The sequence below is a fragment of the Melanotaenia boesemani genome, chromosome 4, assembly GCF_017639745.1.
Source record: "Melanotaenia boesemani isolate fMelBoe1 chromosome 4, fMelBoe1.pri, whole genome shotgun sequence".
In the NCBI taxonomy this organism is placed as follows: Eukaryota; Metazoa; Chordata; class Actinopteri; order Atheriniformes; family Melanotaeniidae; genus Melanotaenia; species Melanotaenia boesemani.
In genome coordinates, this window is record NC_055685.1 from 8,803,715 (window position 1) to 8,822,998 (window position 19,284).

The window sequence follows — 19,284 nt, forward strand, 5'->3', positions numbered from 1 at the left end:
TTGTTTAAATGATTTATATAAGATTTTGATTTCTGAATATGTAATCTAGAGTCCTTTTCTCTATATGTGTTTGTCAGGGGGTTTTGAGAGCAAGCCATTTGTCAGGGGTCTTCAGGGGCGCAGTGTGAGCATGAGAGTCCCCAGCAAGGCCAAGGACACCCTGAGCAAAGTGCTTCCTCTGCGCTGGTCCCTTGGTTCCAAAGACAGACGAAAACATGACCAAGTGCCTCCTCCGGTTGAAGATCCAGCTCCTGTGGAGCTGGTACAGTACTTGGAATCTGGCCGGAGACCCCGATACACAAAGGATTCAATAGTAACAGTGATGAGTGAATCACGCAACAAAAAGGAAGCTGCTGAGGGCCAAAGGGTCGCAGGCAATGTTCCATCTTCCCGTGTTGGGAGTCTAAGTTGTGTAGGTAAGAAGGGAGAGAAGCCATCTGCCCCACAGGTCCCGGAGGGCCAGAGGCGGCCATCAGACAAGACGGCCAGTCTGAGGCGGAACAAAGGAAGCCAGCAGAAAGAGGAGAGTACAGTGAATATCAGTACTAGTGTTAGCAGCAATACTCTCACCAGGAGGAAAGACACCACAAGGCAGAGCTCTTCTAAACCTTCACATAATTCAGAGACAAGGGGGAGCTCTGGTACTGGAGTTCATCCCAGCTACAGTACACCCAGTCTTCAGGAAGGAACTCTGAGAAAGCAAAAGGGGGACAGGGTTGATAGGGATCACCACGGTGCACATGAAGAAAACTCTAAGCCCAAGAAAGAAGTGCCCAAAAACCATGATGGTCTACTTTCTTTCTTCAAAGGAAACTTTCTAAAGAAGGATAAGGACCCTAAAAAGTCCAAGGAAGGTGAGTCTGCGAAAGAAGGAGATGAGAAAGGAGGCAAAAAGACCTCATCAAGAGGATCATTGTCTAATGGATCAGCAGGGGGCAGAACTGGAGTGGAAGGAGGCAAGTTTAAGAGTTCAGGTCGTCAAATTGATGATCTAGCAAACGGCAAGGTGGGACGCACCAACGTCGACATTAAACGCTCCCAGAGCTCCTCCAACATACCAACCAAAGCAGAGCACAGCATGCGTAGGACAGCATCCTTGCATCGCAATGGGATGTCTACAGCACCATCACGGAGCTTGACTACAGAGAAGCAGTCTTATGACACCCTGCAGAGGACTCGCTACAGCACAACTTCACTGGGGCGTAAAAGGACAGTTCCTGAGTCCAGCTTCTGATGTAGAGATACAATAAACACTCATACCCACAATAAGCCTTATACATGATGGACAGGAAATGAACTCAAATCTCTTTGATCAAAGCAATAGAGCTCCATTCACAGCAATGCGCCTTTCTTGTTCCCTGAAAATGAAATGGCTCGAGTGGTTTGCACATTAGATTTGAGAGATAAAGCAAAAAGTCATTTCAGGCAAATGCAAGCTGAGATGATTCAGACTGTCCATCAGAGGGAATTCATCCCTATTTTGTTTTTATGATGTAAAAGAAGTGCCTGAGCAACCTAAATGCAGTTTAGACCAATGAGTTTTGTCCGTTTTAGCACTGAAGGCAAATACAAACCTACTCTACGCATTTGTGTCTTATTAAGAAGGAGAATGTTGGAAGTCATCACTCCATTTTAACTCCTTAAGGTTGTTGCTTACAATCAAAAATACTGATTGTGTTCATTTATGAGAATGTATTTTGTCCACTTGATTAACGGTGGTGCTTTTGAGGCTGCAGTTTCTGATTAACTTCAAGTTATTCATATTTAATTACCCATTTAGGTTTATTTACATTGCAGGATGGCTTTGAAAACAATCTATTTTTATTGGTTTATCATGATTTGATCAAGGATGCAGTAGCTGCTTATTCATGCTTTACCATTCAGGAATTTAAAAAGTGCATTTGTCCACCGTGATTTTAAATATTATTGCAGTATGGACTTTGGGGTGTTAGAAAAATGTGGTTGACTGTTTTTAACCTCAGAGTTGTGTTCTTTTACTGCTCTTGTGTAGCCACTTCTCTACTTTTTTCTTGATTAATTCATGTTTTTTGAATGTATTAACAGACAATAGACTCATTTGGCTGCGGGCAAAAACAAAGAGTGCAAGTATTATTTTTTCCTCAAAATGTTGCCACATGTTTTATATAATGTGAGGTTAATGAGAGGAGGAAAAAAGTATTTGAGTTTTATTTTGCTTAATGTTCCCTAAAAATTAGCTGCAAGTGAAACATACACATTTTAAGATGTATTACTTTTATTTGCATTTACTGTTTCACTGTATGTTAACACAACTTCACTAGACATGTATGGTAAAAACAAAAATTCTGTTCTTAATATCTTCATATCTGCATACATGAAGTTGCAGTATTGTTTGGCTTCACCAGAATTCTTTTTTGTGAAAGATGACAAAAAATAATTTAATGAAGTATAATAGAAATATAATTGGATAAACAGCAGGAAAAAAAGATGTTTTGGGGCTCCCAGCTTTCAGGGATCAGTTTAAATTTTAATTATATTCCACAATGTATTTCATTTAGACCTCTAAAAGAACAAGAGCCTCTTTAACTTCCTTGTGAATGTGAAACACAGTGGTTTGCCTTTGGTGTTAGCAGGTGGATGAAGGAGTAAGCTGGTCTCCGCCGACTTCTAATCCACTGACTCACTTTTCTGTAGTGATTAGATTTAGCTGCAGCATGGAAAATTTGGGCAGCAAGAGATAAATAAATTAATGATTTATGTATCAAACTCAGTAAATGTATATAAAAGGGGGCATTCGACATGTTTTGAATATGTTTTATTAGTTTTGTTTTCTTTCAGCTATTATGTTCTTTTGTCAATTCGGAAAAAATAAGGTTTTAAGGGTGTCAATGGAAGTAAAATACATTTGATAGTGTTTAAAATGGAAATCTATTAAGTTTCTTCTAACATTTATTTAAATTTAAATGTCAGGACAAATGAAAAACCTCCAATTTGATCAATTTTTATTGTATAAGCCTGTGTAATAACAAAGCAATCAAATACATCCAGTATTTTTCATAATGCAGTTTATAGGTGAGTTCGTATGGGATGTAAAATTCTGCACATCCTTCATCTACATGTATTTCTCTCTCTGCATGAATTATTAATGTACAGCTTATTTAGCTCCTTCAGCCTTCAGCTACAAGACATTCAACACTCGGACACAATGCCTGTGGACATTCATTTTGATTGTTAAGTCTGTGAATCTACTTTACTTTTCGTATCCATGTGAGAAAAGCTGTCCTTCAGTCTGACACGTTTTTAAAAGTACTTTTTGTAGATTTCAATGCATATGTTTTATAAGCAAGTCGATCCTCCAACAATACAGTTTTTTGAGAGATGACATAAGTTCTTTGTGAGCATCTGTGTGCTGAAACACATTTTGAAGGTTTTCGTTGAACATATTGGATGTATTCTCTCTGCACTAAACTGCTAACTCCTTTATATGTGAAAACTTGATTTTGATGTTGCAGTTTATTCTTAAAAGTTAACCTTAATGAGATGTTGAGATGTGAAGACAAATGTCACTTTGAATAATAAATTTGCTTATAATTAGTTTGTATGAAGTTATCCATCCCTCCCAAATTTTTATTATTGTTGGAATTATTAAATTTTTGTTTTAGCTACTTGGGAAAATTGATAATTTTTAATGTATATTTTTACCTTTTTAATGTAATCTTGCTGGAGTGTTTTTTGCATTTCTGTATTTAGTGCATAGAAACTGAAAGTAAAAAGATTTGCACAAACACTTCCCAAAGAAGAGAACTGGGAATAATTAATTAGACTTCAGAATTTATTACGTCAAGTTTTATTGTCTGACTTTGTTTTCGCTGCAGCTGTTATTTGCCTGATTTTGAAAGGATACTCAAAGACTAAAATGTTTAATTAAAAGAAACAAAAGGTAACCTTGATGTTTAGTTTTCAGTCATGGTCCATTCAGGGACATCTGCGGTTTCCATATAACAGAATTAGAGCAAGCTTTAAGAAGAGAAAGTTTTATTCAAATTAGTCTTCCTGTGTACAGCATCAACTATCATTATCCTGATCCCATAACAGGGAGCTCACATCTGAATCTGAAACAGAAAATTTTCTCATTTTCTTTACCTTTAATTTTTACTACTTATGATCCTAAATGTGAGCAAACATGATTTTACCTCCAGATCATTAAAGATGCCGGACAGTTTGGTTTTTTTTTTGTTTTGTTTTTGTTTTGTTTTTGTTTTTTGTTTTTTCCAGAGAACTATGGACTCTTTCAGGCGTTCTGGGTTGTGATCTCTGGTACAGAAAGATTTCTTTTTTTCCTTAAGGGATCATTGTTTTATATGTTTTACTTTTAAAAAAGGAAAAGAATTTAAACAGAGTCAGATGTGTGGGCCACATGTTGGTACATCTGCACAGTGTTTACTCTGCTAATCCGAGCACTTCTGTGTTAACACTTCTTTTTGTTTTAGTTTTTTTTTTTTTTTTTTTTTACCCTCCAGACATGAAAAAGTTTTATATGCAAATTTTGTACTTTTTCAAATGCAAGTCTGTACAAATTTATGGATACACACTGGCAGAGCTACAGTCATTTGACTGGTTCTGTGTAGTCAACATCACTGTACGCGGATGAGCTGACATTCAGTGCACTCCACTGTTTTGCATAAAGAAAGCCTCTATTGTAACACTACAGTGTCTGAATTATTTTCTGTACTGATGCTATATTACATGTTTTATTTTTTCACTTCAGCAAATAAAAAGATATTAAATATGAAAAACTTTTTAAGTCGTAAATATTGTTTTTAAGGTGTACAAAGAGTCTATGATGAACACTAACACGGACAAAATGGATTTTAAGACTGTTTAAAAAAAAAAAAGTCTACAATTTATTTAACTTGAGTGGTAGCAAGTTGTAAACTGAAATTATACAAATACATGTTGCTGCCACAAGAAAGAACAAAAAAGAGGCAAAAAGTCATTGAAAAGATTTGAAGTGGAAATGATCATTTTTTTGTGAAGGCAGAATAGTGTCAGGAGCACTTTTTGAACATGAACCACATTCCAAAGTGCTCTATTACAGTGGTCCATGGCTTTTTGGTAGTTGTATGAAGGGGGTCGTCATGGAAAATAGGGTTGGGAACCACTGCTTTGGACTGAGATCTGGTGGCTGTGGAGACCATTTGAGTATGGTGAATTCATTGTCATATTTAAAGGTCCCATATTATGCAAAATTCACTTTTTAATGGTTTTGGAACAGTCATACTGGTCCCCCCGCATGTGTAGGAGACCCGTAAGTGTGAAACTCTTTCAGGCGCTCTCTCTCCCCCCTGCTCCACCTCTAGGGAAGTAAGCGCTGAAATGAGCTTGTTTGAAAGCGTGTACGTTATGACGTCATAAGGGACAATAACCACTCCCCACAGAGCGATGGACCCGTCTACCAGCTCTCAAAGCCCGCCCTCTAAAAATCACCTAGCGCCCAGAGTTTTTCCCTCTTCGGCAACCCTCGTTAGCGGACATGGCTAAGCGACAGAAGCACTGTTCTGTTTGTGGCTGCATAAATGAACACGAAAACGTTTTTTTACTTCCATCCACTGAACCCACGAGGACTGAGTGGATTAATTTTATTTTTGGAGGAAATGTACCCGGAAAACTTCCAAAGGTTTTGCATGTCTGTGGCCAGCATTTCAAAGAGGACTGTTTCCACAACATGGGTGCATGGAAAGCAGGCTTCGCCAACCGTTTGAAGCTGAAGCCAGGTTCAATACCAACTGTCCGTGACACAGCTGGAGAGGTAAGAGCAGTACTGTTAGTCTTCTTGCTCGATCTTCTTCAGGAATGGGTTCCGGTGTTCCGGCGTTTGTTTATCCTTCACTACGCTGTAATCAGCGTCTAGTAACCGCTAAGGCCTAACCTGTCAATCACCTCATGACGGGCGATGCGATGGGCGGAGCCAACAGCTGAGCTGCTCCACCAGGGTTCCGCCCACCATAAACGGCACATTTCTGAAGCTGCTAAAAAGAGGGAGGTGAAGAGAAGCCGCTGCACTCAAACTGAGGGTCGATTTGTCCATACCATGGCGGAAATATTTCATTTAGATATTAATGAATGGTCTCAGATTGGGAATAAAGTGTATAATATGGGACCTTTAAGAAAGCAGGTGGAGATGATTTGAACTTATGACATGGTGCATTATCCGACTGGACGTAGCCATCAGAAGATGCTACACTGTGGTCATAAAGGGATGGACATGGTCAGCAACGATACTCAGGTAGGCTGTGGTATTAAACCATGCAGCATTGGTACTAAGGGGCCCAAAACAATACCCACACTATTACACCACCAGCAACCTGAACCGTTGATACAAGGCAGGATGGATACATGCTGTCCTGTTTCCACCAGTCCACAAGGTTAGACTCAGTCCTCAAGGCCCACAGCCCTGCAGTTATTGGATGTTTCCTGTTGTGGCACACCTGAATCAGATTAATGAGTCAACATGCTTGGGCTGACAACAAGCTGTTGAGGAGAACCAATTCTTTCATCTCCAACCAGTCTGTCCATTCCCCTCTGACATCAACAAGACATTCTGGTCCAGACAACTGTTGCTCACAGGATATTTTCTCTTTTTCACATCATTCTCTGTAAACCCTAGAGATGGTTGTGTGTGAAAATCCCAGTAGATCAGCAGTTTCCTAAATACTCAGACCAACAACCATGCCACATTTAAAGTCACTTAAATCCCCTTTCTTCCTCATTCTGATTCTCAGTTTTAACTTTGGTCTGGCAACTGAACAGGTGTGCCTGATAAAAGTGGCTGAGTGTAAATAAAAAGGATGACTAACCCCTTCCCTGGAATAAAAAATAGCTTTGTTGAATAAAGGTTTAATTACAAGGATCTTAAAAACCTGTGGTACATAACCTATTAATGAAGCCTGATTAAATCCAATATGGACATAGTGATAAAGAAAAAACACTCCAAAAGACAAGCCGAGGGAGCACTAATGACAGTCCTCTAGGGCTACGGTCTTGATGGTTTTAAATGTTTGCCTGCTGCAACACACCTGACTCAAATCATTGAATAATTAAGTGGCTTGTTCAGAACTTGACAGGCTAAATCAGGTGCTTTTGAAGCAGGGAAACATAAAAACCTGCAGGATGGTAGTAGCCCTTGAGGATCAGAGTTGGGGACCCTGAAGCTTTAATAGATGTTTGTTAACATCAGAAAAGGTAAAAAACAGTCTATTGTCAAGCTGCTGTACTTGATGGTTGTGACGATATTGTCACATCATCATTTATTGTTGTTATTTTCTCACATAGAAATATTTGTAATACTAACCCTAATAGGTCTGTTGTCCCTGAAAGGTTTACAGCAGAATGGTATGAAACTTCTATCGATTATCTCTGCTGTTACTCAGAACCTTTAACTGGGTCCTCAGGAAAGGAGAAACCCCTCCATCTCAGAGTGAAGCAATCATAGCTGTGATACCAAAAGGGAACGATAAGACTGATTGCTCTAATATATATTTATACACACATATATATATGAGTGCCTAACGGCACAAATGAACTAGCTGCTGAGGGATGGTTCAACCCTGAATGGCTGACCAAGGAACAGACAGTCCTGATACTGAAAGATCCCCCAGATGGAACAATCCCATCCAACAATAACTTCTCTCCAGAACATGGAAGCTCCTGTCAGGCATCGTCAGGAATTCATCAGAAAAATGGCCCCTAGGGATGTGTTGTTGTTCCTGCTCTGGTGTGAGGCACTGGTGGGCGGGACTATTACCCTGGCAACTGGATCTTCACATGCACCTTATTCCGCAATCAAGCAGCAAGTATTGAAGACCAGCTCAGGCTTCAAGTCATCGCCAGATTGTTGAGTTACCCAGTGGTAACAGCTCTTGGCCATTTCAGTATTCCTGACCGCCTTGTCTTTTGCCTGCCTGCCTAACTTACTCTTTTGGCTCTGCTCTAATCAGAGATCCTGCACACCAGCCTGCATGTCTGCCCGCCAGCCTGCTTGACTGCCTGCCAGTCTCATCCTCCTCTGGTCATACATCTGTGGATTCCCCAAATAAACCACTTTACTCATTTCCATTCCAGTGTCTGCGCTTGGATCCTGTTTTCCACCTTGAACACGTAACAGGATGAAGCAGTAACTGAAAGCCTCAGGCAATGGAACCTGGAGGAGAATGAAATGGAGGAACCATCATAGGAGGACAAACCCCTGTATAGGATATTCAACCAACAGATAGCTAAAGTAGTGGACATGAACAAGTCCTACCATTGGCTAGAGAGGGCTGGACTGAAGGACAGCACAGAGGTGCTAATCATGGCAGCACAGCAGCAAGCCTTAAGGCCCAGATTTACCACACCAGGTCCCAGGTGGAGGCTGTGCAAAGAGGCCCCAGCACATGACAGCAGGGTGCAAGATACTGGCAGGCAAAGAATACGTGGAATGCCATAACCAAGTAGCCGACATAGTGTACTGAAATATCTGTGCAGAATATGGACTGGAGACCCTTAGGTCACAATGGGAAATGCCTCCCAAGGTGGTGGAGAATGAGATGGCTAAGATCCTGTGGGCCTTCCAGATACAGGCCGACAAAATGGTGGTGGCCAACCAACCAGACATTTTACCTGTCCTGTCCAGCATCATAGCAAGCAAAATGATAATCTGGTTGCTGTATCGTGCTGAACAAATTTGCTCTGCCAAGAGGAGGCCTATGGGTAAGGCTCCTCTCCATAATCTGATTTATTTATTTATTTACTTTGAATCACGGAATCTATGTAATCTTGCTGGACCTGACTGGAGGAGACAGAAAAAGATAAAATAGCAAAAAGAAGTAAAAGGGAAAGAAGAAACGAGACAAAAACATTACAGACAGAAGACCACGACCCTTCAAGCCACACCATCACCAGACAACAAACTGTTACCTGTACATGAACACACCAGAAAATTTCCTACAACTTTTACAAAAAAAACAGAGCTGCTAGTCATCAAGAGTTTTTAAATAATAACCAAATCAAAAAGACATATCATGAAAGTAGCTCAACAGCGACCAGATACTAACTCACAGAACAAAAAAAAAGGTGACCACGCCTCTACGGAGGTCAGAGGCAGACCAGGGCAGACCTCAGCAGCAGCCCCGGAGCACTAACCCAAGCTACCCCACCCCGAAGATGACTCAAGCCCCACCTGAAGGGCAGCAGAGGAGAGCCCCAGCAACAGACCCCCCCCCCCCCCCCCCCCCGGTCTTGGGGCACAGGTCCCAGTGGGCCAAGATCGGCAGCAGCCAGCCCCGCCAGGGACCGGCCACCCACAGCAGCCCGGGCGAAGGGCCCCAGGAGCCCAGAGGAGGCCCCTCCACTCCCCAAAGGCAGAGGGCCCGCACCATGCCTAGGAGAACCAGGTCCCCCAGTCAACCACCCGGCGTAGGCCAGCACACAACCCGATGTTCCAGCCACTGTCACACAGTCATGTCACACATAACCCACCCACCATGCCCCGTGGGGTACACCCCAGGCGGACCAGAGGACAGCGAGCCCCAACCAAACCCAATTAAAATTGAGGAGCAGTGACCACAATGTGCTGGGAGCCAGGCCACCTAAGTGGCCCTGCCCGACATGCACTACATGACACGCCCCCCCCCCAGGTGTTGTTTGTGTGTTGTGTTCCTTGTGTTTTGGTGTCAAATGCAATTAAAATTGAGAAGTGAATCGCCACAGGGTGCATCCGAGGAGACCACTGAATGGCCCCCTCCACCCCACCCCGCATGACGTGCACACCTCCCAAATCCCTACGTGTGTGTGTGTGTGTGAGAGAGAGACAGAGAGAGCGGGAAAGAAGAGGGGTAGCGAACTTCCCTCTGGATGTTGAGCCTCTAATGATATTAGAGGTCCCCCAGGGCAAGACAGCCCAGGAGAGGCCGCCCCCCACGACCGGGCCACACAACAACTGCAGCCAACGAGCCACCACAGACCCCAGAAGACACCCAACCACCAGACACCCAGGGGGGAAGTAGAGGAGCAGAAGAAGAACAACGGGAGAGCCCAGGTCCGTGGAGCACCACTGTTATGAGTGCCACTCATTGCGGACAGCTGGGGCTTGTTCTAGATGCAAATCCCTGGCCCTGACGTCCATTCGGAGTGGCTGAAGCAAATGCACCCCAGGTTTCCTCCCCGGTGATTGGCTCAATGCTCAGCCAATCATACTGCAGCTTGGTGGAAACCAGGAAATAAAAGGCTGCTGCAGTGTTCAGTCCAGAGGGAGAAACGGGCGGCACAGTCTGCTTCCCCTCACTTTAGATGAGAAAGGCTGATTAGCGCAGGTGGCCTCTTCTCTTTGTGTTTGGCAGAGGTACGGTGGCATGGCTTTTCTGTGTGTTTGCTGTGCTATATGGTGGTCCTTTTGGGTGCAAGACTATTTTGTATTTACAGTGGGGACACCTGGCTGTTCGTGTTCCTTTAGGGGACTTGGTTATAGTCTTGGTTAGTTTGGACTCACCTTCGTTATACACACAGTTTCGGTTTAAGCTTTGCTGCACCTTAGTTTGTGTTCTGCCGTTTTGTTATTCTTTGCATTATAGGTTTTGTTGTGTTGGGCTAGGTTAGGCTTTTTGTATGTGAAGGAGGTCACTTAGTTTATGGGAACTGCTGTTCTTTTTGTCTGTTTAGTTTTCACCCCGAGTTATGGACAATCCTTCGTTTCACTCGGTGGTTTTTGTATATGGTTTTCAATTAAACCTTTTGTATTTCTTTTCAGCAGTTTCACTAACCCCAACACTTGTTTACCTTTGTTCCAGGTTTTATTCGGCACAGGCTGCTTCCTTCCAAAGTAAATCTCAGGAAGACCCGGAAATTCACCCCACTCACGGTGATCAGTTTGAACAGTTTATTTGGCGCTGAAGATTAGAGGCAGGAAGGGAGCAGGTTGACGGCAGGCACAGCAACCAGATTCAGGAAGTGGGGCTAGGCAGAAAGAGGTGGTCGGTCCAGAAAGGGGTCAATTCCAGGTAGGCAGAGATCAGGCAACAGGGAGTCCAGGTGTGGTAGCAAGGTCGGCAACAGAGATCTAGAACAAGACAAGGATTTACTGCAGGATATCTCACAGGGAAGATAAATGAGAGAGGGTTTAAGTAGGGCAGAGCAAAGGTGCCGGTAGTGTGGTAATCAGGGGTGCCACAGGTGGAGCAGATGAGCTTGATGAGGGACTGGAGGCCCAGTAGAGCAGCAAACATTACACTCACCTTAGATGAGAAAGGCTGTTTAGCGCAGATGGCCTCTTCTCGTGGTTTGGCTGAAGAATGGTTGCGTTGCTTTTCTGGGTGTTTGCTGTGCTAAATGGTGGTCCTTTTGGTGCCAGGCTATTATGAATTTACAGCAGGATTATTCTGGGCTGTTTGTGTTCCCTTAGGGGATGTAGGAATAGTCTGGTTTAGTTGGACTCACCTTCGTTATACACTCAGTTTTGATTTAAACAGACTAATTTGACCAAATAAAAGATGTTAAAATTTGTCTTAAGAATGAATAACCATTGAGGATAGTCTACCAAATTTATTAGAGTTTAAAAAAGTTCTGGGACAAGTTTGATTGTCCTGATGCCTCAGGAGCAATGACGCAGCAGTGCCATGCTACGTTAGGTATAAAAAAAGAAAAAAAAGTTCTTTATGAGGACACAAAGATAATTTTGTTATTTTCCATGTTAATGTGGGGTAGTTTCCTACTTGGTTGATATTTTTACTGTGCACGTGTCAGTGTATTGGACAGTTTCCAGTTTTCTATAGTTCTGGAACAGGGTTGGGCTAGCAGAAAAGGGTATATTTAGTTAGGGTGTTTCAGAATTTGGTGAATTAAAAGAAGTGGTCAGACTATTACAATAATAAAGTTATGCATCAATAATAACAATAAAAATATTAACATCAACAATCACAATAGCAATAATTATAATGATAACAGAGATACTCAGTCTATATAATACTTCTCAATTCCAGACCATTTTTACACTGTTCGAGTACCATCTCTTTATATATTGATTTAAATATTTGGATATCTGGACACCGCCTGTGTCCTTCTCCCATTCTGTTTCACAGTTTGATTCACAATCAGAAAAACTTTTCCTGGCGCTTTGCGCCAAGTGCATTTTAAATCCTGTGTTTGTACATTAATTACACCCTCCATCTCTGACTGAAAGGTTTTGTATATGATATAGTAATAAGTTCCTGCTAGCTTTGACTGACTGACTGATTGATTGATTGATTTCTTTATTGCAAACAAAAATTACTAAAAATTTATCACAGATTTGAAAAAAAACAAACAAAAAGTAACAGTTACTATAGAGTCTGAAAAGGAGCAGGATGAAGTAAAAAATTTATTTCTGCCCCCCTTTATAATAATCATTTTATCTTCCTTCCTTACAGCTCCTTTACCTTACAGTTGTTACATTAATCCCTTAATTGTCACTTTTCAAAAAATAAAATACATGGTTTTCTTTTTAGAAAAAATAAATAATGCACATATACATATGCATGTACCCCTAAATATACGCCTACATCTAAATTAGCATTTTTGCATACTCATATACATGTGCATATACTCACACATACCTATACATTTATATTTATTTACAGGTATAACTTTATGCACATATTTAAACATAATCTGTGCTGTGTGATGATTAACCAGGTCCTGGACTTTTAGTAACTTAAACCGAATAAACAGAGTTTGTGTGATCCAGATAACTAACTTAATGTATTACATGGACTGTCTTTTTTTGTAGTAAAAATAGCATTAAATAATAGTATTAATTAATATTGTAATTGTTGCCCCAGAGCGTACACTAAGTGAGGTAATATTAATGAACAATAAAGAATATAAAGTGATTCACAATCCAGGATCTACTCTGCAAGAACCAGACATACGACAAGAAGCGAAGCAGAGAATGCTTTACTTAAGGCTGAAACATTTCAGACTGTCAGCATTTTCTGGGAGAAGTTAAATTCACCCTCCAGACACAATCTTTTGCAACACTATCTCCAGAGTCACAACAATCTGAACAAACTGAGAACAAACACATTGATCCAAACAGGCTCTACTACCCAAACTGTGTTACTTCATCCATTTAAAAAAAGTAGGCGTTAAGCTGGAGGCTCATCTATGGCTGCCACTTGGATTAACCACACGAAATGCAGAGAGCTTCAACTGGTGTGACTTAGAGATGGGAATTGATGGCTCTTTGAAGGGAGCCGTTCCTTTCAAAGAGCCATTCAAATGACTGGCTCATTCTTACCATTACCAAACAATCAATATATGTATCTTTATAAAATCTACTATACAAGATTAAAAAAATTATATGAAAAATATAGATTAAAGAAAGGATAAACCTCAGCAGTCAGTGCAAATTCTAGTAAATGTTTTGTGTAGAACTCATATTAATTGTTTTTCTGAACAATACTCTCTGCCTATAGATGCTTCACATGAATGGAGAGTGTTGGACGTCAGACTTCTATGATGTCACAAATGTGATGAAGGCAGTGTGGAAAATTTGTATATAAAAAGAATGGCTCACAAAATTTAAAAGAGCCATTCAAAAAAATCGATTTGTTCATGAATGTCACATCTCTAGTATGACTTTAATTCTCTCCTTCTTTACCACTGGCACATTCACATCTGGCACCTGGAAAACTATGAAATGGATGAAATATAGCGTTAACAAAATCATTTTAGTAAACTTAAGCAATTAAATTTTACATTAAAATTAGGTTTTAAAACTATTATGAGTTACAGCGTTCATTTAAATTAAAATAATGATAGTTTCCTTCTGTTTTAAATAAAAGAAACATTACCTTCAACACAGAATACAAAAGTAAACCGACATATCATTTTCTCCTGCCTCCTTCTGCTTCCAAGGGCACTGAGTTTGAGCGCTACCTGCTAGCATTTTGTCTTCCACACACACCTTGGAGTGACAGTCTTTAAATGTGACATACAAACAATAATTAGGCTTGGATTAAATAACTAATTAAATAACTTCTCACAAGTTTCAACACAGATTACGACAAAATAATTTGTTTGTTTTACCAACTCTGGAGCAACGACAGCATGTCGTTTCGATGAGGAGCGGGAATTTCGTGTCAGCAATAATCGGAAGTAGTATCAGTAACAGGAAGTAATGGAAGAAAAACAATGCTAAAAGCATCTCACATAACAATAAGCAACCAAACAATCGTTCATACCACACATGGAGTAAAAGCTTTTCTGGATTAGGATTAGGATCTAATAACAATCTGCAGGGTACATAATAACACAAGCCTCACATTGGATCACTGGTGTCCCCTCATTGGGGTTGGGATTGGGGTTGTCAAACAGGAAACCTCCTTGAGGACAGGCTCTCAATTATGAAGGCTTCACCTTTGTCTGTCTGTGGCCTCGACTCATGTAATACATTTGTCATGACCTTAAAAAAACCCCAGCTTACTGACACTGGCAGATATGATTTGGGTGCTTATAAGAGTAGAACAGACCCTATGGATGATTTTGAAATACAAGTCTCCTGCAAAACCATATCCAATGTAAGAAGCAACTCCCAAATCTCCTGTGATGGAATATTGGCCAGAAGTATGACTCTCTTTACTACTGTAATACTACTGCATGTCTGACATGCTGGAAATTGAAACAGTCTTTGCACAAAAGAATTATTGGCTTGACTGGAGTGAAAGTGCAGCTAGAGCTGCAACTAAAGAGAATTGTGTAGCTTGCTGTTCCCCTTGGACCAGCCCTACTAACAGTACCGTCACCCTTTTCTGACAACAAAACTTTTTGTATGATGCACTTACATATGTCTGAAAATCCAAATTCATCCTGTAGACACCTGGAGACATTTTATCCACTGGCCCCACCAAATGTGAGCCCTTCTATATTTACTACTGTAATTCTACTTGTCTGCTATGCATTATTTAGCTGGTTCTTCCTTTGTGCATATTCCAAATGACTGGTGTACCACCACTATCAATGTGACAGATTAGCAAAATGTCACCAAATTTTCTTATGCTCGATCTGATGATTATTTGTACTAGGGTTGGGCAATATGGCTTCACAATAAAATCTCAGATTTTTTTTTAACCAAATCCGATTATCCACGTTTTCTTTAAAATAAATAAATAAAAAAAATCTGCAGAGCTGATTTGGAGATGGATGGGCTGTCATGTGGCAAGCTGCTGTTGTGATGGTGAGACCGTTCTAATTTTATACTGCATATCCTTAATAACTTGAGGCACGACACTACACTGGAAGTTACACTGCCCTTTAGGCAGAGATGTTCACAAGTCATTTTTTGCAAGTCCAAGTCAAGTCTGAAGTCTTTGGGGGGTAAGACTTGATCAAGTCTCAAGTCTTTGGTCACGAGTCCAAGTCAAGTCTCAAGTCTCGATAAAATAATTTCCCATGTCTTTTCTTTTTTAATGAACCTTCTTATCTGCTGCTATTCGGTCAACTAAGAAATAAGAACGCTGTCCAGCTATATTTTATATATTTAAAGCATCAACTGTATTATTATCCCTCCTTCATCTACTTTCATAAAATATCAGTACTGATTAGTTGTTATATGATCACTTTAAAAGAGTACTGCAGTGCAATATAAATGAAAACACACAATGAATGATTTCCTTTAAAAGGAAAATGTATTCTATTTCTTAATATTAAGAGGAATGCTAAAAATGACAGACTAAAGTACCAGAAAACAATTAATATTCCAGTAACGATAAACTAATGATAATAAACGCCACGTTAACGTTGCTCCGTTCAAATTAGTGTGACAAGCAAACTGACATTCACTGATGCATTCAAATGTTCAGTTACGAAACTGGTAAGCTAAACATAGCTGCAGCTGTACTAAACATGTTTGCTAACCGTGCATATAGGCTAACGTGACCCACCTGTCCGGGTGAGTTTTTAGGTGCCTGATGAAATTAGATGTGGTTGACCCTGCATCTTTAATCTTTGTATTGCAGACTTTGCAGTCGGCGCTTCTTTTATTGTTCTCTTGTTTGAAGTTTTTAAAGCCAAACGTAATAATGAACGGTACTGCTGCGGCAGCGCCAGCATCTGCTCTGTCGGTCGCCATAGTGTCATTTGAACAAAGTATCAATGCGCGGGGCTGCAAGCCGCGCACCTGGGGTTGTATCATCTGGTTACCATGGTTACCATGTGGCAAAAGGAGGAAATGATATTAAGCTTCTCTGACATTTCAATTTTGCCAATGAAAATACGCCCAGAAAATAAAGATTGTTCACGAGTCCCAAGCCGCGAGTCCGAGTCGAGTCTGAAGTCAATTTAGGTGCGACTTAAGTGCGACTCGAGTCCGAGTCGCAAACTCGAGTCCCCATCTCTGCCTTTAGGGAGACACACACACACACACACACACACACACACACACACACACGCTCACTGTGTGAAGCATCTGCTTGCTACTAATCCACATGATTTGAACACAGATGTTTCCATGATGCCTGCTTAATAACCCTGTTTTGTTTTCACGTTTTTAAGCTCTTGATTGACGCTGATTGCAATATAGAATTCTTGCTATTAACGCAATGAAGACCCGCTTTCACTTAATGGCTCACATATAGGCAGAGCCGGCCCTTGGCATAGGCGACTTAGGCGGTCGCCTAGGGCAGCTATTCTCAAAGTGGGGTCCCCGGACCCCCGGGGGTCCGCGAACCTAAGCTTAGGGGTCCGTGAAAAATAAATAAATGAATAATAGCCTAGAAATAAATTCATTGCTTATCTTTGAGTAAGTGAATAGGATATTGGGACCACTATGCCAATTAAACGGGCAACTCTACTGAACCAATGACACCCCCTTTTACAAGATTTGGACCAATAAAGTAATATCATACTGACAGGTTACAGATTTGTCACCCTTGCCACACTGCTCTGGCCCAGTTCCGCGCCGCTCCAGCTAGCTTGCCACAATGGATAAGTTTTTAAATCCATCTACATCAAACTGTGCCGTAAGAGTTAAATCAACTAAAATAAGAAAATATAACAATAGCTATCTTGAGTTTGGATTTATTGAGAGCAGCGACGGAAGGCCAACATGCGTCTTATGTCTTAAAACGCTAGCAAACGAAGCCATGAAGCCGGCTAAGTTAATGAGGCACCTGACGACAAAGCACCCGGAGTTTAAGGACAGAACCAAAGATTTTTTCTGGCGAAAAGGTGAAGATTACATGCGCCAGAAAACACGGATGGTGAGCCTGGCCACTACATCAGAGAAAGCACAGAAGGCTTCTTATTTAGTGGCTCAGCGGATCACTAAAAGTAAAAAGCCGCACACCATAGGCCAAGATCTCATTCTGCCAGCAGCGATAGAAATGTGTGAGGTCATGCTTGGAAGAGAAGCGGCTAACAAACTTAAACCTGTGCCACTTTCAAATGACACCGTTAGGAGGAGGATTGAGGAGATGTCTGCTGATATTCAATCCCAGTTACTGGACAGACTTCGTTCATGTGAGCAGTTTTCTATTCAGTTGGATGAATCAACAGACATTTCCAGCGCAGCTCAGCTGATTGTTTTAGTGCGATACCCCTGGGAAGGAAATATTTTGGAGGACTTTCTGTTTTGCAAAGAGGTGCCGGGCAGGACAACAGGAGAAGAAATCTTCAAACTTCTGGATGCTTTTATGACTGAAGCGGGACTCTACTGGGAGAAATGTGTGGCTGTTTGTACAGATGGTGCAGCGGCAATGACCGGCCGCAAGAGTGGAGTTACCGCGCGGATCAAATCTGCCAATCCGAGGATCATAACTACTCACTGCATGCTGCATCGGCAAGCACTCGCGTCCAAAGACATGGGACCAGATCTTAACTCTGTTTTGAATGCAGCTGTGACTGCGGTTAATTTTGTCAAGTCAAGAGCACTGCAGTCACGTTTGTTTGGACAACTTTGTAGGGATATGGACGCCGGCCATGACGCACTACTTTATCACTCTGAGGTACGTTGGCTCTCTCGGGGTAAAGTTTTGCAGCGGGTGTTTGAGCTACGCAAGGAAATGGCAGAATTCATGAAAGAGGGAAAACCCGAAATCGCACATTTTTTTACGGATCCAGAGAGTGTGGCCAAGTTGGCATATCTTACAGACATATTCAATACATTGAACAGCCTTAACCTCTCCACACAAGGAGGCCACACATCCATCCTAGAAGTCAGCGACAAGATCGCTGCCTTCATGAAGAAAACAGATTTATGGAGGAGAAGAATACTGGATGGGATAACAGACATGTTCTCCCAGCTGACTGAGTTTCTCAACACCAACAACCTGTCAGTTGCAACGGTAAAGGACGTCATCGCCTCACACCTTGCATCACTGAATGAGCACTTCAGCTCATACTTCTCTGACGTGAACACAGAGGCCTGGGACTGGGTGCGTGATCCATTTGCTTCTGCTGCAACTGGAAATCATCTCACAGGGAAAGCAGAAGAGCAGCTGTTGGAGCTGTCCAGTGACAGGACACAGAGAGTCCGATTTCAGCAGGTTAGTCATGCAAGCTCATCCTTCTCATTAAGTGAGTTATTGGTGACGGATAGGTGATTTATGAGCAAGAGATCTTTGATAACAACCTGATGGAAATATTGTTGGCAAAGCTTATTTCATTTTCTTTATTTTTGTTATATTTCTTGCCAATAATCTCTAAAATGAGCCATAAACTCAAAATGCATTTTAGTTTTTTCCCCCCAATAATTTGTACAGGGAGCCATAATCTTAAAGTTTAATGATTTTTGTGAGCTTTACAATGTTCTGACTTTTCTGTTTTTGTTGAACTGGGCCCATTTGGAAGTAGCTAGTCCTACTACTGTTAATTTCTTTTAAGAACTTTAAGATCTTTTACATAAAAATGAAATGCTGTGAGTTCAAATTTAAACTCAAATAAAAACTCTATTCAAATGTTAATTGTACACATTTATTTGTGCTTCTGTTAAATTAATCTGAAATGTTAAAAATGCAATAGTTCCTTTGACTAATTAGTGGTACATATGGCAGGAAATATATTTTGACTGATGTCAGGATTATGATGAGGGTCCTTGAGAAATTTTCTAAGCTGAAAGGGGTCCTTGGCCTCAAAAAGTTTGAGAACCCCTGGCCTAGGGCACCATCTGTTGGAAGGGGCACCAAATAAAAAAAACAAACAAACAAACAAAAAAGTTTTTTGTTTTGTTTTTTTTGAACACTCATTTGATTTCAATTCAATTTCGTCGTAAACTAGACCAAACAAATTAGAAAATTTAAA

At 41.1% G+C, this 19,284-nt stretch overlaps 2 protein-coding genes across 2 annotated transcripts in view; both read left to right on the top strand.

Moving 5' to 3' along the window:
* Nucleotides 1-4,775, top strand: part of usp43a (ubiquitin specific peptidase 43a) — a 165,638-nt gene extending 160,863 nt beyond the window's left edge. Inside the window, 1 exon segment of the mRNA XM_041982074.1 lies at nt 78-4,775. Coding sequence (XP_041838008.1) covers nt 78-1,234 — 1,157 coding nt within the window. The 3' untranslated portion in view covers nt 1,235-4,775.
* A 12,354-nt stretch (nt 4,776-17,129) lies between these two features.
* On the top strand, nt 17,130-18,587 carry LOC121637668 (SCAN domain-containing protein 3-like). Its single transcript, XM_041981865.1, has one exon. It carries the CDS (start codon nt 17,130-17,132, stop codon nt 18,585-18,587), a length of 1,458 nt encoding a protein of 485 aa, XP_041837799.1.
* The last annotated feature ends 697 nt before the right edge of the window (nt 18,588-19,284 follow it).